Source organism: Anguilla rostrata, chromosome 4 (assembly GCF_018555375.3).
Source record: "Anguilla rostrata isolate EN2019 chromosome 4, ASM1855537v3, whole genome shotgun sequence".
NCBI classification, from domain to species: Eukaryota; Metazoa; Chordata; class Actinopteri; order Anguilliformes; family Anguillidae; genus Anguilla; species Anguilla rostrata.
Window position 1 is genome coordinate 13,694,659 of NC_057936.1, and position 21,432 is coordinate 13,716,090.

General features: G+C 41.7%; 1 protein-coding gene across 6 annotated transcripts in view; it reads right to left on the reverse strand.

Moving 5' to 3' along the window:
* Window positions 1-21,432, reverse strand: part of amph (amphiphysin) — a 90,441-nt gene that overhangs the window by 16,510 nt on the left and 52,499 nt on the right. For 3 of the 6 annotated variants that reach the window (XM_064330806.1, XM_064330804.1, XM_064330803.1), the window contains exons 9-18: window positions 17,149-17,231; window positions 15,634-15,775; window positions 15,047-15,175; window positions 9,751-9,849; window positions 9,594-9,617; window positions 9,130-9,153; window positions 8,113-8,478; window positions 6,607-6,639; window positions 5,180-5,239; window positions 3,507-3,668 (exon numbers count right to left, since the gene is read on the reverse strand). In XM_064330806.1, the coding sequence (XP_064186876.1) occupies window positions 3,507-3,668; window positions 5,180-5,239; window positions 6,607-6,639; window positions 8,113-8,478; window positions 9,130-9,153; window positions 9,594-9,617; window positions 9,751-9,849; window positions 15,047-15,175; window positions 15,634-15,775; window positions 17,149-17,231 (1,122 nt within the window). The remainder of the gene's footprint in view (window positions 1-3,506; window positions 3,669-5,179; window positions 5,240-6,606; window positions 6,640-8,112; window positions 8,479-9,129; window positions 9,154-9,593; window positions 9,618-9,750; window positions 9,850-15,046; window positions 15,176-15,633; window positions 15,776-17,148; window positions 17,232-21,432) is intronic. The other 3 variants (XM_064330807.1, XM_064330805.1, XM_064330808.1) reach the window with 3 other exon arrangements.

The following is a 21,432-nucleotide window of genomic DNA, read 5'->3' on the forward strand; positions in this document are numbered from 1 at the left end:
GTTTAAAAAAGCCTCCCCGGTGGAAAGAAAAAACATTCAAGCAATGGCAAGAAAAAAACTCCGATGGGAAGAAATCTTGGAAGGAACCCGCCTATAGAGGGGGAGGCCATCCTCCATTGGCAAGCTCGGTGTAAAGTAGAGGTAGGATGGATGTAAAAGGAACGGAATAAGGGATCTATCACCGCAATTAAGCAAATGGGTTGAAATATGATAAGTAATCTCATGATGTTATGCTACTCACTTCATCTTGAAGCAATATGGCCAGAATGTTCTGCCAGCTAGCTTCATAAATGCTTATTCTAGTAAATGCAGTATCCTTATAAATGTTATGATGGGTACTTAGCTCACAATGCCATCACCGTCTATCTCATCCACACACTCATACCAAGGGGCAATTTAGATTCTCCATCCTGCATTTCTTCGGACTGTGGGAGGAGAACCCGGAGGAAACCCACGCGGACACGGGGAGAACATGCAAACACAGAAAGGCCCCGAACCAAGGACGTTCTTGCAGTGAGGCAGCAGCACCACCCACTGTACCACCACGCTGCCCCCACGATTCCATCAGGAAATCCACAGGTCAGACGGTGCTCCCACCATAGGCTACGCAGCCTGCAGCCTTGCATCTCCATTACGACCTCTGACATGTCTGCTATGGGAAGCCCCTGAGAAGTACACATTGGCGCTGTCTACATGAGTAGCCTTTTCTCAGGCTTCTGTTCGCCACAGTGACAAATATGTTGCGACGCAATTACCCAACCGCCCTACTTGCCTGAATTCTGCCCTCTGCTTTGTCAGGAATCAAGGAATCAGGAATCTCTTGTCAATGCCATTTTGAGAGACAGTCTGGATGTCAGTAAATCCAAAGCTCGGCAGCCCTTTTGTCTCTACAGCAGCTGAAGCATTAGCAGGCGACTGAATCAGCGGGAATGAAGAAGTGATGTTGCCAGCGAACACGCTCGTTTTGTCCTGAGCCCTGACTCGACTCTGACAGCCAGAGAGTATAATGTCACTGCTCCCCAGTGAACTGCAGCTTTGAGACCCGCTCGTACATGTTAACAACAGCCTGTTAACATAGCACAGCTGTAACACAATGGGAAGCCTTAAAGGATCTATAAATATAAATTTAAATAAATTCTGGCAGGGGTACTGCTGTAGGCATCAGCAAGGAAATGAACCCAAAAGTCAATACTGAGCAAACAGAATGATGATATGATGAAAATAAATGCACACCCTTGGACCAATCAGAATTGAGCACTCAGCCAAACGTCGTATAATGGAAAACAAAACCATTCAGACTCTTAACTCATCCGTGCATGGAAGACAACTTAGCACTACATCAACACGCTTTATGGCAAAACATTCCACAGAAAAGACCCCACGGAAAATGATGCTGCCTGTGACTGCGGTACGGCTGTTCATCACTGGTTTTGACAGAGGAGGACCTGTGGCCTGCGGGGGTCTGATGGAGGAAGCAGCTCCAACATCGCAATAAAACATCACACGGGCGAACGTCCACACCGCTTTCCATTTCACAAGGAACGCTGCTGAGGGCATCTAGAATCAATACCCCCGGACTCGGGCACGATGAGCGCATTAGCAGTCCTCATAAAAACACGAGCACAGATCACAGATACTATGGCATTATGGATAGCGTTATGGATGGGAGAACAAATAAATAAATAAATAAATAAATAAATAAAACATTGTACCGCAGAATACAGCTCTGTAAATATTTATTTTCAGGCTGGATAATCTAGTTATGTTTTCACTGTATTAATTCCATTTTTAAATTTTATTACCAATCATGCACAGTAAAAATATGCACTCAGTGCCAGCCCCTTTGTCATGGCCCACTATCTTAAATCTGACAGGCGAACTAATAAATATACCTACTGCTGAAGAACTCAGAAGAATAATGATGTAAATATAAAGCTGGAGCAAGGAAACGGAATCCCTCCTCCACTATTCACTCCCCCTCACTCTGAGCAGATGGCCCATTTCCCCACATTATGGGCTGGGTTCCTATGGCAACCTCCCCTTACCCCGGTGGACAGTAAATGCCAGGGGCCGTATGCACCTGAATTTAGAGACCCCACAGGAGAACTCCTTATCACTTCACTGACCTCAAATTAGTAATGAAACCTCACTGCTGTCCCTGGTTACACGCTGAGAATATAGTCCCACAATGACCATAATAAGCCCCTTAATGTGCTTCTGGGTGGTGTATGCTGCAAAAGCAGCAGTTTAAAGTGCAGTGTTGTGCTCTACAGTCTGCATTCAACACTGACTGTGCCAATACTAACTTTGGGGCGCAGTGGGGACATCTGTCTACGGAGGGCAACAGCATCTCCTCTGGCTGATCAGGTATATTTTGCCTTTCGGCACAAGCTGTGACTTTTGTTCTATCCCCCAGTGCAGTAGCGCAGCTCACCAAAAGTTTGGCAAGGGTGGGGGTGCAGCTGTCACTGGGTGCAGAGCTGCCAGGTTTGTGGGAGAGGAAGTCTATCAAAAGGAATTTTTCTTGGAATTTTTAAATATCTTTCAAAAACATTTTTAACTGATTTCAATATAGAGCGATGCTTAGCTTTTTGCCCAATAGACAATCATTGGTTCACTTTCAGTTAATTATTGCCAATTACAGTACAATATTAAACCGAGTACAGATAGCTGATTCGTTGCTGGAAATGCAGATACAGAGAAGGCATCACAATTCTCCTAGAACAAATCACAGTAAACCGTACATCTTGCCATAATTGAAAGCAGTCAGGTGCAAGCTATAGTAAGTGTGAACAGAACCACAAAAAATAGCGTCAAGGGCATGATAAGATACAGCAAATTGACCCTTAAAATGCATCACATGAAATTTTAAAAGATCACATAAGATTTTGTGTGTTTAATTGTAAAGGCCTGCTTAAAAAACCTTGCTGACAAACTGTCCTGATTGATTAAAAAAATAGCCCAAAACTGTAAAATGTTTTTCTTGAGGAAATGAACCCTCTCCTTCACAATCAGGCCAACATTTCAAAACATTTGCCAAATACTGAGTACATTTACTAAAAAAAACCCATCAACCCATTGGAAAATAATGCATGATATTTAAATCCTCATTAGTTTTCAGGCGATCATATCGATTAGTTTATGAAGTTGTATTATTGCATGAAAATGACTGGAAAAAAATGATAAAGATGAAAAATAAGAAGAAGATGATGATGATGATGATGATGATGATTATGATGTTGATGATGATGAACAGGAAGATGAAGATACCAATGCAGTTGTAGGTGATGAAGATGGTGATGATGAAGACGGTGACACTAAAGATGATTAATGAGAAGAATATCACAATGATGATGAATATAATGACGATGATGATGATGATGATAATGATAATGATGATGATGATGCAGTTGATGGTGCCGAAGACCACTTGGACAACGGCAATGATTACAGTGATGATGATGCTGGTTCTAATGATGCTGTTAATGATATCCAGCGAGACTCACTGCAGCCTTTTCTGTTGGTGGGCTTGCTTGAGCAGCATCTGCACCACCACCAGCGCTAGCATCAGCAGCAGTGGCGGAAGATTCCTGGGCCTGGCCTGGTTCAGAGACAGGTTCAGACACTGCCCCTTTTTCACCACCAGGAGGCTCCACCTCGGCCTCAGGCTTATCATAGAACAGGAAAGAGAGAAGTACATCAACATGTGGCTGCACCACACACGTTATGGGAGGGCACCTGTACTTGAATAGGTTTTTTTTTTAATTCAGCCAAAGACACCAATGTGTAGAATTACACTGGGCAAAAGGAACTTTTTTTCTTTTCCAAAAAAAGAAGCAAGGCCATGAAACAAGTTTGTGAAAAAAAAAACACACAGTGGTGCCAGTACCATGACACCTGTAGAGAGAGAGGCTTACTCAAATGAATTAAAAAGTAGATATGGAAGTAAATAAAATATAAATGTTTACAAGTCCAGATATATTAACATATATAGTCACGTACTGTATGCATTTTTAAGACAAAATAATCACTAACATTTCTACAGCAATGAAAAGTAAAAAAATGATCTCAGTTGCAAATTACTGTGCTTGAGTGGTAAATGAAAAGATTGCTGTATTTATGTTGCCTCTTAATTTTCACTGCATAACAGTTCAATGAAAGCTCCTCAAAGTAGAAAGCTCCAATTTAGTCAAGAATAATACGGTCTGACAGATTTTAAATGCATAAATATTAATTATTAGAAGTAACACTCGATAGTTGTGCACACAAGAACATTAATTTATATTAATAACTAGATAACTGTTTTGGCACTTAAGTGTAATGCAAATCATAATCATCTACACATACATGATGTGCAGGTGATTATGTTCATACAGGGCAAAAAATACTTTGAAACATGTTCATGTGCGTGCAAATAAAATGAAAGCACTACAGTAGTATATGAAACAGAGCTACATAAAGTAATTTCATACTGAAAAGGGAACAAGGCTGCTGCATTTTAAGCTCTGTGCATTCTAGCACTGGGTAATTTTATGTATGGCAGCCTCAGCAACAATTGAACCTTACATTCACTGTGTAATTCTGCAACTGACTTTGTTGAAAATGTATCTTGTCATAATGGCCTTTAAAATTATTTTGCATAAGGCAGTGTATCTAGCATCTAGGAGTTTTATATTAGCCAGCATGAAAAGCCTATCAACCAACTTGCTATGTTTGTGTTAGTGCATCTTGCAATACACTGACACAGGCAAGCCTGCATATGTTGCCTCTTTGGACTGTGTTGCTGTTGAGGCACATATTTGCAAAGTGCATAATCACATGAAAAGTACTGATTTCTGGAGCAACATGGGTTATAATGAGGTTACTTATGTTATAAAACCTATAGCCATTTTACATATAAAAGAGTAAACATTTTAAAAGTAAATAAAGTTACACAGTGTCAGAGACTTCAAATAAAAAAATGTATACATTCTGTTATATGCTGCTAGAAAGAAGAATCCTATGTATGAAAATGACATAACATTGAACACTTATGCAAGCACATCATATGTAACATTACATGTATCGGCTTGTATGTTACTCTAAACAGTGTGAGCTCCTAAAAAAAAAAAAACTTAAATAGCATCTTAATGTTCATTTTTGGCTAGAGTAATGTGCTGGTGCGCAACGGTTATCTTACCATTGTACCAAACCCACTCTGGTTTGAATCTGTGGTAAACAAGGAGGTGCCTGCATCCATCTATTGCGACAAGAAAAATAATTACAAGCTGGTGTGTAACATCCCACAATGAACAGATTGGTTGTACTGAAAAATATAGTAGGACATGGTTTCATTTCTGTTCTAGTCTTTGTTTCTGTTTTTTAATGCAAATGTTTTTTTTAATGCAAATGACTTGCAAAGTCATACATACTCCCAAGCTTCAACACTTCAAAAATGTACTCAATGGCATTTATTTACAGTAAAATAAATAGTTAATGAAATAAATAACCTTATTCTGAATCTGTCATAAAATACCTACAGTTAGGATGCAAATGTCATTTAGTTTCTGGCTCAAATGATAGCACAAACACTATTATGACTTGTATGAAATAAATCTAGCCAATTACTCCTAACAAAATTGGATGCTTTCAAGTGCATATGCTTTCACATATGCTGAGAAATTGCTTGATGAATTCAGGGAGAATTCTAGTACAGTTTTTGGCTGAATCTTTCAGAATGAGTCTATAGCAGTAACACAGGGAGAGAAACGACAGGAAAGACCAGCTCTGCCAAAATTCAAGAAGAATAGCCATTAGCATAGCCATTAGCATTACTTTATGGCCAATTATAAAATAGCACACACACGTTCTCATGTACACAAACACACCTGAATGCAAACATATATACACACACACACCCATACACACTGTGTACATGCATACACGCTGCATGTTGGCTATTGCATCAAAACAAGTTTTTTCAAATTAAAAATATAAATATATGTAAGGCTATTGCCTTCTTTGAAGCAACTACATCTGATTCAGGGCTAATCTTCTTTTATCTTGGCCAACTTTGAAATGCATGGCATGGTCCTATAACCATGGTCATTAGTTATAAAGATGATGTTAGAACTGCAAAAATAATCTTAGAGAAATGTTAGCTGTTGGCTTTATAAGATCATTCATATACTGATGAAAATATAACTACAGATAGTTCTGGGAAAAGTGCTCAGAGAAAGTAGCGTCTATTGTCCTATTGTAAAAAAAAAACAAAAAACATGAAAGATATTGCTAAATGACATGGAAAAAAATGATCTGGCCAATGCACTATAGAATACATCAGTAAAGTGACATGAGTTGTGGATAATTTTGTAAAGGCATGATCTTGGCTTTAATGTGCAGTTGGTATTGATTAGAATTTTCTTATTGATTTCTTTCCAATTTCTTTTTCTTGAATCCTGAGGAGAACTTGCGGTCGCTGCCATTACATTAACGTCATATTAATTACATTAATTAAGGATGACTGAAATGACCTCCCTTAAAATGGCATGCTGTTTCACCTTGCGATGCGTTGCAATATCTATAAGAGTAATGCATGAATAAGAAAGTATTGGCCGGTATCTTTACCTGTGAAAATCCATTAAAAGCATTGTTGGACACCTACATTGAATCAGAAAGAAATAATTAACATGTGAGACTATGGCTAAAAGGCTACTTGAAATAAGCAGAGGATGTGTAACAATGGTCATGGTGCATGGGAACGCATTGTTCAAATGTACAACATACAGGCAAACAAAGACATGGAAGAGGAACAGGCGGAGAGAAGGGCAAGGTGTCTGGGCACAGCAGGAACGTTGGGAGAGGGGTGTCGTGTCGCAAAGACAGCTGGAGGTTTTTCATCGCAGGGAAAGGAGAGGGGGCGTCTCTTGCTGTGGCCTGCTCTGTGCTATGCTATGCTAAGCTAGGCTATGCTATGCTACATAGAGGTAATACATTAAATACCTCTTCCTTCTCTGCATCTATTTCTCGGTATAACTTTCCGTATCTCCTGTTCACGACTTCGTCTTCGGACAAGTCCGAGCTGCAGTTCTCTGTGTCGATGCTACCCTCCCTGGAGCCGCGCGTGTCATCGTGCATGGACGTGCTCACGGAGGGGTCTCTGCCAGGGCTGGGGTTCCCGCCGCCATGCTGGGTGGCGGAGGGGTCTTTGTTTCGGTTTCCATCCCTCCATCCGGCAAGGAAGTCCCCCAGGTCATTGCTGGAGATGAAGCTGGTGCTGCTGCGCCCCCCCCTGTCTGGGTCCGGGAATGAAGACCGCCTAGCAAGGCCCTCGCCCCGCCCCTCGTCCAAAAAACCCACGCCCGGCTCGAAGTCCTCCGGCTGTATCTGGCTCTTGTCCGGGGCAAAGTCGTCTTTCGCCCACTCTCCCTCACTTCCTCCCATCTGGGCTTCTACAAACGGGTGGGAACCGAAATCGACCTTCCGCGTGTTGGTCAGCGGGTCGTCCCCTGCCGGTGCACCAGCCACGTCCTGCTGGACGGGACGCTCACTTTGCGTGGTGCCGAGCGCGTTCACGGTCTCAAACGAGTCAGCTGCGCTTTGCTCCGCCTCGCGTAACCCACAGGGTGGTCCCTCTACTGCATCGCCGTCTGGATCCGCCCACCCAGCCTCAGCTGGCTGATTGACCAATGCCATGTGACCTGCCCAGGTCTGGTCTTGGATGGCTTCACTGCAGCCTGCCTGTCCCACACTATCACCTATACCGTGTTGCTCTGTTGTCCCCTCCACACTTGGCCCTGTGATGTCTGCAGCAGGAAGCACTTCCTCTCCATTAGCCAACTCGCTATTCTGTCCCTGGCCCACCATTACCTCTTCCATCTTGTTCTCAGGCACAAAGCTATCTGGAATGCTGCTAATCCATTCTGACACACTGCTCACGTACTGGGCCGGGACCCCATCCCGCTGTACATACACCCCTTGTTCGCTCCCGTTCTCGTCATCCTGACTCGTCTGTCCCCGTTCACCCCCTATCCCGGGCTGCCCCCCACCCCCTTTCACCTCTCTGTCTTCCACGGCGCAGGGATCGCGGTCTGGTTTGGCATCGGGATGCTGGCGGAGTTCCCAGCTCCTAACCTCTGCTTTGGGAGCGTCTCCCGGTGGCGGGGCGACCTCGTCGGCCCGGCTGTCTACCAAAGGCTGGCCCCGCCTCTCCTCCTCCTCTGTGTCCGCCTCCTTCCCCTCAGTGCAAATCTGGCTATCGTCTCCAAGGGGGCCCTGTCCTCCCTGGTTGGACGGGGAAGGGGGCGGGAGGTCCAAGCCTCCCTTTTCGGCATCGGTGCTGCTCTCCCCGGTGGCCGCGAGGAAGCCGAAGTCGGCCGCCCAGCCGGGACCAGAGCTCCCGCCTGCCCCAGGGTCAGAGACCGAGCTGGTGGTGTCACTGGCACCACAAATCTCAGTGCCCTCCTCCCCAGCCAGGTTACAGAGAGACAGAGAGTCAGGCTTTAGGCCAACAGACAAAAGAAAAGTAAAGAAGAAGAAGAAGCAGAAGAAGAAAAAGAAGAAGAAGAAAAAAGCAAAAACATTTATAATGAGAGAAGGTGCAGAAGAGAACATAAAGCAAAATGAGGAACCAAATAAGAGACAGATCAATACAGCATGACAAAGAAGAGTGGCATCTGTTAAATGGGGAATGTCTAAAAAGTGCAAAGCAGTGCAAAAATGACAACGTGTCAACCGGCTTTACAAACTAACAGTAAAAGCAATGAGATGTCATCAACTAAGGCTTTGGCAGGACATTTAATTTGGTGCACAGACCTAATGCTCCAGTGGGAAAGCTCCTGTAAGACCACATACTGTAGTTCCCCTATGATTCATTCACATTTTCCTGGTCTATGTGCACTTCCTGCAATAATGTGTCAGATGACCTTAACAGTCCTTTTCATGTTCATGATGCTTGAATGTGTTGCTATGGAATTGGTTTCATTCCCTCTGGCACTCTGATAGATTGTTTGAGGCCCTGGCTATGCTCTTCAATTTATTGCAGTCGAAGCCACAAAGCCGGCGATATTTCTCTCCCAGCTCGGCAAACCGAGGAACCTCTAGTCCTGTCTGCGGTCTGAAAATAGTCACCGCCATTGAGACGTTACTTACAGGCTGTGGTGGACCAGCGCTCGTCTAGAAGGAAACAAACACATGAATTGAATGCACCATGAAATCCACGGGGAATCATAAAATAAACATTCCTTCAAGCACACAGCTTTCGAAGAGAGTTTACCAGTTAATTCGTACACACACCACAGAATATGTGGAATAATAAATGAGCGGAATAAGTAAAAAGGCATCGGCCTATTGTGTTGTGGTGTACTCCAGCAATGCGAGAACGCAGAGGCCTACTACTGTAACTCTCCCTACTACTGTAACATATTTCCTTAACCAAAGCATATATTGGTAAAAAGGCTGTGATTGGGCTCCATTGGATAAGGAGAACTACAGAGCATTATTGGAAGGAAGGGGGGCAACCAATGGTTTGGCATGAACACATAGCCAATGCACAGTTCCTCAACACAACAATAGCAACACGAGACCGACAACTCACGGCTCTGAGAAACTCTTACCGTCCATAGGTCCCAAGGCAGAGTCTAAAGGAATAGAAAACAATTGATTACTTAACTGGCAATGATATTAATACATTTGCAAGCATGACATCCCAACGTCTGGGTCAGACATTTTGGAGAGATCTTATATTTGACAGCTATGTAAGGATAGCAGGACCTGTGACATGGGTGATTGTGACTGGCCAATGGGAGTGGCGGAGTCCGGCTTGAATGGGTCAAAGTCCAGATCCAAGAGAGACTCTCCAGCCTTTTGGTCCTGTGGGGTGGGAAACAGGAGAACTTCAATCTATAAACCACAATCACAGACTGTTCCTGTTAGTCAGCTATGCCATTATCTCTTACAACCCCAAGAGCCAACTAATCCAAATAGAACAGTGCAGCATTGTGAATCAATCCCTTCTACACTATTTCTCTGTACAAAAAATATTTTAAGAATGAGATACTGTGAAACTCATAGAAAAATGAAAACCTAAGATGAAGAATATTTTTATTGTAGTAAATTATTTTCCAGTCTTTGAGAGAATGGGGGGTGGGGGAGTTGTGTTTCTATTTCTATGCAAGTCTGCAATGTGTTCCAAGTTACAGCATTGCCCTCCCAACTTGATTATTGAAGATCCATTGTTAAAGGACAAAAGGAGGATGCATAAAACACAATCAATTCTACCTCAAAAATCCCACAAGGCGAAGCCTTTCAAGCTTTTATTCCAGGAATGTGTTGATTTTAGCACAGGTTATGCACTTTTCACTCTGCTTCACTCCAGAAACCTGCCCATGAGACCTCCATAACTCAAAAGACTGGCTGCTAATTCATGTTAGATTGAAAAGTCACATGGATCCCAACAGGAAATTGCCATCACAGGAGTGGCATCTACCTCCGTCACACTTCCAATACAACATTCTACATCCTGACGGAAAAAAATCTATTCGGTAACACGCTTGATACCGAGAAGTGCCTGTCTGTCAGTCCTGGACCTGTTGTTTCCTCAACAAAATAAAGGAATGAAACCATTATGAAGCTATATTCGGCTTTAAGTCTGTGTCACTGAACAGTGAACAAGGCGTGAAGATTTAGTGCACGAGACATGCACAGCAGTGGGTGAGCCACCAAATCAGAGGATGATGCTGGTCCTGCCAACTTAATGCTTGGCCTGATTTGCAAGCTTTTAAGTACCTGTCAGTGAAAAAACATAAAGTGAAAAAATTAACCTAAAAGTGTCTGGTCTGTATGGAAGCCCAGAAAGGTGAAAACATTTTTTGTTTTGTTTTTTTTTTTGCGGTAAAAGAAGATAACTTGTACATATGAGATAAGCTTATGGCTTTTGGCCAACTTATACCACAAAAAAACTGTCCAGTGTGGGCTGCAGACTTAATCACGCGCATAGATCAATGTATAGAACACAGGGCTTAAATCTACGGTTCTAAACCAATGGCAGTTGTACTGATGGTGTCAAAGCAGATATCCCAACAGCAGATCTCTATGGAAAAAGCCAGAAACACATTGGTTCCAGAAAATATTACCACTTATGTGAAAACACAGCATTTATAGAAGATGCTGACTTTTTGTTGACACCAGAAATGTAAAGTGCTTGTGTCCATAAATGTAAAATTATTCATGATCTAACAAGGTTGCCACGGAGCAGGGTTGACAACGCTGCTAAATTAATTTAAGTTTGACATGTCGTGAACAAGTTACTGATATCCACCATATCTGTGGCAAGATGTTGACAGTTTTGACATGTTTATTAAAAAATTCCCATAGTATCAAACAGCGATTCACTTATTGTGTTATCTATGGTCTTAGTGAAAAAAGGGGAGTTGCTTTTCACATTACCATCAGCAGAAGGCTTAGAGATGTCTCTTGAATCAATAGTTTCCACACCCAGATAGACAGAGCACATAGAAAGCCTGGTGTAACATTTAGTCTCCTAATTTACGACCAAATTAAGTGTGCATGTTGCAAGGTGCTCAAACGCCATTGAGAATCAAATTTCACTCAAGTGCTTGTATTAGAATGCAGACAGCATGCAGAGGAAAAATAAGACAAAAGCTTTTTATTTTAGCTGCATTATTGCAGAGAAGCATCGACATGGACCTAAACTTATAAATGGAAGCCGTTAATTCCTTATAAAGAGTAGGCATTAATAGCCCTTGTGCACTCATAAGGACCCAGCAAAAACAACTGTGATTAATTAATCGCTCCCACGGTTTAGTATGACTAACAGTGCTTCCTTTCTTGTGGTGTTCTTCATGACACCTTTCATTCTAGAAGTTTTATCTCAAACTCAAAAATTGTGTATAGCCATGGCTGCAGATAAATGTAAAGTTATGCATATATAAATGTGTGTTAGGAAAAAAATGCACACTAAAAACTACTGCAAGGTGCTGGATCACAGGAACATGTAAATCAGGAAAAGAAAAGACACACCAGCTTGATGCTTCAATAAATAATTGTATTTATTCAGCCATAATAACGATTAACGTTTAGACCACATCGACTGATGAAACTTTAACCGTTTTTATGACTAAATAAATGCAATTATTTTTTGGAGCATCAAGCTAGTGCACAAGTCTTTTCTTACGAATGTATAAATGAAATATAAACAAGCCTAATTGTTACAGTTACTGCATCAGATTTCAATGGCATAATGACTGAAATCTCAAACCAGAATTTGGGGCTATTATGAAGGGCTAAATCGTGTACATGGTGACGCCTCATGCCATTAAAACAAATATTAGGGTTTGAGGGAGAGGCATAATCCTTCTGGGCTGTTGGGCCGACTAGACACAATTACTCGCGTCACAAACAGGTGCGACCATCCGGTGATTAATACTTTTCATTAGAGCGGATGCGAGACTGGAACGAGGAGTGATTTCCCCAGAGCGAAGCGGCGGCTCTTTGATATTTCAGACTAATTGCGATTCCTGTGTAACACGTCGTCCATTATTTGCGCACTAGCCCTCCCACTGCTCCCAAAGCCTCGTCACGGGGGTAGGACAGGCGGTGCTGGGAAACACAGAAGACCGGTCAGGGCGGAGACACACCGCTAAGTACTGGTGAATGGGAGTAAAACCGGATGCTAAACTGATTCAGATAACTGAATCAAATAGTAATAAAGTGGTCCAATTTCTATAGCAAGCTCACGAATGGTACCAGTTGTAATGGAGTTTTCCCAAAAATGTGACATACTTGAGTGTAACAAATAGAAAATGAAGGCAGTTCTTAAAGGGAAAATGAAACTATATGAATAGAATACACATTTTTTAATGTATTTTTGACCCTCACATATAGTTCTCTAAATTAAGGTTGAAATTAGAAAAAGTGCTGCTGGCATTATCCTAGGAAGTGGCTGCTAGAATTTTAACTGGGCAACTGCAGCCAGGTTTGTGGAATGTCTTTGATAGGGGACCGGTCTGAATCTGGATACACCAATGCCCTGATTTCTGTTAGCTACAGTGGCCTGGTGTATACCTACCATTAAGTGGAACATCTAGTTGGGCAGAACACTTGTACATTGCAAATCTATCACTCAGTCAACTACTGAGAGAGGCTGATGGTGATTACTATTCATGCATAAGTTCTAAAACCCCAGGTTTCCATGTAACAGGGAAGTCACACTCTATAGGCCCAGAGCCAACAAGTCTGGGAACCCGTAACTGTACTGTATTGGAAAAAAATGAATGAAAAGGTTACAAGCTTCCATCCCCAGACAAATGAGACATGGTGGCTCAGTTAATTAGAATGTGGCCTCATTTTCTCATGTGATGCAAAGAGACCAAATCCAGGTTTTAGCACTTTCAAGTCACATTTTAATGAGGGCTTCACTTGCCCTTTTAAACCATGAACCCAACACTGCCACACATTTATTTGCAGGGGCCAAAGACAGGTTTCCTCTTCTGTCTCTTTCACTCCTGTAAAAGCACTTTTCTTTACTTATTTGGCTGTGGAGTTTGTTGTTCCCAGAGCACTTAAGCACTAATTTCTTTCAAGAGCAATATAGAAATGCTCTGAAGGATTCCCAAAATTGAAAATCACAACACTGACACAACCCTCTTTTTCTTGGCTGGGTGTTTTTTCTGACATACGTGTGCCATTTATTAAAGGGACATTCTGTCCAAAATTAATTCCATGGTACAATGGAATCCATCCGGCAAAAATTGCAGCTGTGTTAAACTGAGTTTAAACCACCTCGTACTAACTATAATTGTTTGACCACGTAATTATTTTGAAGTGGCTGCTGATTTTTGCTTATTGTGATCCTGATAATGCAGTAAACATAATAATAATCAAATTCCCCAATCAATGTTTATCTTCCAGGACAGTACTACTCTGGGCAATATTCCACTTTAGCGTCTTTGCCCATGGGTTATCCATGTAATCATCTATTATGCAATAATCAGTGCATGCTTGTTTGTTTCTCAGAGAATCTATTGGTGTATTTATGTTATATGGTGATTTGCACAGTTTGAGGTTATCAGGAATATAGCAACCTTACATTTCATTTATGACCTTAAAACAAAAAGGCACAAAACATATGAACATGATCTCATTTATCATCACCCTAATTAGTGTAGCTAAAACTGACCTACAGACAGACACACTGATTTCAGTATATTGGCACCCAACATGGGGCCGAACATGTCAAATTCCCTCCAAAATTTTGTATGTCCAACTATTTGTAACCACAGCCGTGTTCATGCGCAAACCACTGCTGATTCCAGTGAGTGCACACATCCGCAGTTCTCCTCCGAAACACATGGTGTCACCAGCCGGCTTCTCCCTGGCCTCCAGTTCTGAAACTCTTATTGTTTATTAGGCCTTGTTTATCTTAAATAATGCACGGTGTTAACATAATTTTTAAATGAGGGAGTTTAAAAAATGCTTGACATGTACAGCACATTTTGGTTTTATTCCGAACGGAAAAAGGGGGGCCTCAAAATGTTGATGAAGCAATGTGTCGCTTATGCTAGACGAGGAGCACCAGCAGTTTGTAGCATCAACACCATTCATTTTTATAGGTTAGGCTAGTAGGCCAGCAAGTTTACAGTTCTATACATTTCATTTAAAATCACCTATATTTTATTTAGATTCCATTTAAAACATTTAAACTTTAAGTTTTCAAGAACACAACTGCAAACATTGCACTTTTGAATGTTCAAGTATTTGTACGTTGTGTTTGTACAGTATAAGACAGCATGCTCTCAGAACTGTCCTGCTGTTCAATATTGATAGGCTATTAATGTTTAAAAGATTTTTTTCAAAAGATTATTGCTAGTATTTAATGTTTTAATAATATATAATAGTAGTAGTAGTAGTATTAATATTGTTTCTTTTAAGGAACTGTAGGCTTGTTTAAGTATGTTGTAGCCATGTGTTGTTTTTTTGAGGCAAGACCCTGAGCACACTAGTTGGAATAGAGGAATAGTTATCAGGACTCTCCGGAGGCAGGACTTACCTGTGAAGGCGTGGTGATGCTGATCTCTGGGACAAAGTTATCGTCAAACAAGCTGACGATCTGCTCCTGGTGCAGCTCCTTGGTGGGCGTGACCTTCGGCGGGGGCGGCACCGGTGGACCCTTCCTGAGCTATACGCGAGCAGGGAGGGTCACGTCAACGTGGCCATAGCAACATCGCTTCATCATCATCAGCAGCAGCAGCCACAGACGTCACACCTCTACACCACCAGAACTATTAACGGGGGATCTGTCTCTGCTCATCAATACGGTGGATGGGCTAGATTGTACATTAGAATGATGATGATGATGATTATTACTACTACTAGTACTACTAAGAGTACTACTACTCGTACTACTAGAGCTACAACTAATAGTACTACTATCACTACTAGCACTCATACTACTCACATTACTACTAGTACCACTACCACTACACCTACAATAAAATCAAGAGGTTTAAATGTGCAAATATAAGTTTTCGTTTTTTATGATCATGAGGTAAAATGTTGGGCCCAGGAGGTTGTTATCTTGGCCTTACTGTTGCTGTGCCTACATGGAGGGATGCTTTCATTCGTCTGTTGTCGTACCTGTGAGGGCGACTTGGGTCGGGGCGGGCCAGGCGAGACGGGCGCGAGCATGTGGTTGGGGCTGGCGGTGACCGGGCTGGCGGGCGGCGACTCGTCCTCGGGGGGCGAGGGCGTTCTGGCCAGCCGGAGGGGGCCCGAGTCGCTGCAGGATTGATGGAAGAGGAGTAACGGTCAGACCGCTGCTCAGCTGATCCCGTAAACGCGCTGATCAACACACTGCCACTGTGAAGACATGCTGATCATGCTGGAAATATCCTCATTGGTTACATCAGAACAAATCTTTGATAAAAGTAGTTTGTCTTTCATTTAACATGATATGAACTTACAGTAAGTATACAAACAGAACTATCAGCAACTTTTACCCAAAATTGAACATTCAAAATTTTTCCATCTTTTGCATTAAATGATGACCAAAAAAAGCACGCAATTCATAGTTATTCCAGTCTTTAAAATGATAAATATTTAATCGATTATGAATAAATGTTGCTTTTTATGTGAAATTCAATGGCATCAATAAAGAAAAATAGAATACCACTCCGGCCATCAATAAGCATTTGGAAGGTGCTCCCTTAGTTGGTTTTGATGTGCCAGTTAATTACATCACAGCATCTTCTAATGAAAGAAATTCATACACTATTCTAAGTGGCCATGTACACAAAACTAATTAAGAGACTATTAACTGCTAATTACTCTACTGAAAGTAGTCTAAGAAATAAGCTCATTTGGATTTATCCCTCTTGCCTATGTGGCCAGTCAAACAGAGTGAACAGCAAGATAAGAGTCTGACCCTAGGTAATGAGTCAGCTGTAGCTGGTTGTTGCATAAGACAGAGAGCTATATAAATAACGAAAAGCTACTTGCACTCAATCATCAAAAATGAAATACAAGAAGACTCAGACAGAAAATTATTTCTGACCTTGGAAAAAAATCTCCAGAAGAAAATATTTTGGCTTTGCCAAACGTCAGTCAAAGTCGGATAAAGAACACAGTGTGAATGACTAATACTACAAGCAAATTCTGCTGGTGGTGACATTATTTAGAAAACAGAACATCTAACTGGCTGCATCTACTGTCTGCGATGATACTCTACTCTCAATTTGAGTATAATAATGCTATATTTGCACTGCCAATAAATAAACCTCAACCATAACAGCCCCCTGAGACTTTTAGAAGCACTATTTAGTCCATTATTTTCTACATTAATATAAAGCAGGTAGACGGACCTACCTGTAGATAGGTAGACAGATGGGTAAATAGATAAACGGTAATGAGGATGGTATACACATCACCTTTGGTAAGGTGAGCATACAACAGGGTTGGGATTACATCCAAACAGCCTCACAGCCCTGATAGTGATGAGGTCTCCTCATTGGGCCTAATGTCATTCGGATCTACCTCATTACAAAGTCAGACGATAAGCGGATGGGTTTTTGACATGGGAACTGATCCCAGGTCAGCAGGCAGTGAGAACCAGGGGCCTCCCTGCCACAGGACCCCTTTCCTGGCAACCCCTACCTGGGAGCTCCCTGGATGGTGAAGGCCTTATCCGCATGCTGCTCCCCCAGGCTGGTCATCACCTCGTACAGCTTGTGACAGAGCTACAGCAGCCAGGACACAGAGGAGACAGAAAGCACAGCATTAGCTAAAGGGCATGCATGTGACTGAGGTCAATTTCCCAAGGCCAATATTGCTTTTGTTTACAATGAAACATGCCAAGCAGATGCACTAAACCACAGGTGCCAAACTCCGGTCTGGTTTTAGGGGTGTTCTTGGCACCGGTGGTTCATTAAGTCACTGATTAGCTGAAGAATACACACAGCCTGTTCTCAAGGCCTTAATTGGAAGCTGATTGACCCCTGCAGTAAACCGCACATTATGTGATTATCTGTTATCTGGCTCAAAACCAATTCCAACTCCAGTGAGTCTGTAACATAACAGGTGGCATTTGACAATCAAAGGATACACCATCGAGGATGAGAATCATATGATATAAGTGCCTGTGCTGATTATGCACACCATCAGTATTAGGGACAGGTCATGCTGCTAATGCTAACTAAAGCATATTTCATAGACAGGTGAATCAATACACACGATTTGAAAAGATAATGAAGACACCTAAGGCTGAGTCATTTCTTATATTGCCCAAAGTATGACACTGGAAATTTTGGGAAGCCTGCTTTTAATACACAAGGATAAAAGTCAAACAACTGTTTAAAAAGGCAAGTATTCAATAAATTTCTTTCTCTTCTTGTGGAATTTATCAAAACAGTACTGCAGATTAATCTGTACATGTCTGTAATTTCATTATGTTTCCTATAGTTCTATGGTCAACTTCATCACTGAATGTTACTATGGAAGAAAATGTATTTTCAAGTATAAATTTTCAATTTCAGAAGGGAAATAAGTTATTCAATCTGGTATATTCCATTAGCTAATATTATTTAATATTCTTTATTTAACAGAGAGAGCAAGAGTTGATTTAAATAATAATTTTAAGACAAACCAAGTTTTTCTTTTTTAGTGGAGACTGGACTAATGCTGCTTATAAAGAATACTAGTACCAGCATATTGTAAAGATTTTAAAAGAGAATAGAACAGAATAGAATAGAATAACTATTTTTCCCATGGAATATAGAATAGCATTAAAAAAGTTACACAGATTAAACAGAAGACCGTAGTGACAAAACAAATGGTTTGATGAACCAAGCTCTTGACATGTGCATTCATAAGAAACTAAGACTAACTGTTTCAAAGTGATCATGTATTTCAAGGAATATTTCACAACCATTGTGCAAATCCTGCATGAAACAGTAGACACGTCCAGTATTGACGATCTACTGTGGCACGGGTTAAGACATGACCCAGCATAAAGACCGATCACCATGGAAACACAGAGCAGCATCCAGTCTGCTTCCTGGAAACTCAGTACTTGAAGTGTGAGTCGTTCCCCTCCCGTTTCTTAATTGCAGAGTGCAATAAGAAAGCACTCGGTTCTTACCCACGTCATTCCACCTCCTTTTAGCCTGCTAAATTTGCACCAGAGCCAAACTGCGCAGTAGGGATCCGGATTATCTATTAACGGACCTTGGCACAGTCAATTAGTATATGTACCTCCGCAAGTAAAGAACATACTACACAATTGTATACAGTTTCGGTAAAATGTCTATGTTCTGTTCCATCGACTCCACAGGACCACTTCATTGACTGTAATGCAACTAACAACATGCAGTGCAGATGGTGCCTATTGCTGACGTATTTGGCCCGGGTGAAGGATGAAGGTCCTGTTGTTCAGCACGCCGCTGTAGAGCAATAACTAATCACAAAGTGTGTACCTTTGCTGTTGTACAAAATTTACATTTTTTAAAATAAATCAAGTCACAAAGGCACATAAACAATACTCATTAGTAACATTTTATGTGAGAATGAAGTACGAGGAATCCATGGCTTTTATCTAGTTAGAAATATATTTGCTATGTCTTCCGAATGCATTGAACTGAATCACACAAAGAACAATTATACAACAACCATATAGAGTAATAACCAACGTAGAAGAAAACAAAAAAGCATGTCATGAAATGCCAGAGGCCTAAAAACATTTTCAGATGCAATCATTCATGGCAGAGCTCAAGCAAGAGCTTTAAAAGATTTAAAAATGATTACAGCTCCATACAGTGTGAAAATGACTTACCAAAGAACACCTCTGCTTAAACTGGCACTATGAAAAATACAATTTCAGCTTAATGTTAACAAGACCCCATCTACTATCCCATCTTGACAATAACATTGTCAGATGAGGTATCCAAAACTGCCCTCTGGTGCTATAAAGCTCTTTTTAAAATCCTTGTCAAAGATTTTTATGTCAATTAATGAACCTTAACATAACACAATGCAACAGAGCAAGAATGAGCAACACAAAATAAATAAATAAATAAATAAATTGAAAACATAACTTTCTATTGTCCTCACAGGTTGCATGCAACAATGAACATGCAGTGTGATGTCGTTCAGTTCTGTCTCATCGCTCACTTTGTCTCTATTTCAACAACATTTCACTGGTGTGCCCCGCCACCAAAGTCTTGCTATTGGTGGAACTGCATTTGAACTTCTGCATTTTTTTCATGCTCAAGAGACATCACGGACATGGGCGAAGAGAAGCTAATACATGAAACGGAGAAACATCGGCTTCTCTATGATGCTTCTAGTAATTCACGGACCTAGAAACAAGTTGCATGGCTGGAGAAAAGAAGTTGCATGGCTGGAGATTGATTGGTCTGTGTCACCAAATCAATAAGCAGGCGCTGCCACCAGAACTGATCAGACAATGACAATAATTTTTAATTATAATTTTCTGTAATAAGACTTAGGTACTACTCACTAATTTTCACCCAGAAAAGAATAGAAAAAGGCTGGGGAAAGCGGGTAAATGCCCACTCCGCCAGATGGTTGGTTCCCATTTGGTGACTCTGACACTATCGGGTCCTATCAGGACACTTTACAAAGTGATATCGTCGGGCATTCGCTTGCTCGCATCATTAATTCATTTTTTTATTTGGCACCCAGTGCAGGGCTCAGCCTATCCAGTTCCCACCCCAATTTGGACTGGCCAATTGTTGACAACAGCAGCGGCGTACATGAACCTCACTGCTGATTCATGAGACTGTAGACATCCATGATTCTCCTCTGAAATACATGGTGTTGCCATTTGCTTCTTTTCACACTGCAGACTACAGCTAAGCATAGAGCTCAGCATAGAGTGGAGTCGGAGGAAGACCTTTCATATGCAGCTTTTGACTACAATCTGCCGGCACCCAAATGACCACCAGGGGTCGCTAGATAGCGATATACGCGAAACCCTATTCGACTGAACCCTCCCATTCCCTGGCCAATGCAATCGCCAATTGTGAGGCTAATCCACTGGTGTGGGGCCTTAACAAAATGAGACATCCAACAGCCATTCAAGTGTGTCATTTTTTTTTGTTTTCCACACAGAGGAAGTCTGTGTCATTTCAAAATGTGGTGAAATAAAAGCGAAGTGCTCTTTCAAGAGCCAAATGAAATTATTGAGAACAGACAGACTTTTTATTAGAATTATTGGGAACAGACAATGCAAATCGATAACTGTACTGGAATTGCATTTTTTTGTGCAGTTGCAGTTGCTGTGTGGCAAACAGAAACCTCATCTGACAACCTGAAATTGTACCTAATTGAATCAGTTTCCGCTTGCTGCTAAGGCAAATTCAGCATGATAATCAAGGCCGGGAACACAAATTCCGTTCCTGGATTAGGGTATGGTGCAGAAGAGGCTATTGCAGCTGAATGCTGAACATCTCAGTAATTTTCCAGTGAGATCACGGAGGACTAGTGCAACTAGCACACATCACTTGTGATTACACGTTTCAGGTTACGCACCATTGTACATCGGCATTTTTGCTAAAAATGTTAAAATGCTAAAAATGTTATTGTGTAAAAGTACGCGTGCATACCCGTGTGGGTGGGGGGAAAGCTTATATCTGTGTTAACGAGCATGTGTTACGACGGCGTCAGCCCGCATGTTGTCACCGCGAAGCACATGCTAAAAGTGTCGTTCCGTGTAAGAGGCGCATTCTGGTGCTTGGGCAGATGGCACATGCCTGGAGGCACCAAAGAAAGCATTCTCTGTGCAAAAAGAAGCTGAGCTGTTTCCTCTACTATGTCACTTTTAAGAGTACACAGACACCTTGTGGAGCCCATCGCAGCACAGCAGTAAACAAAAGCAGGCCTGCCAGCACCGCAAAATCACTTAGCTCCCCCCAGCCTCGC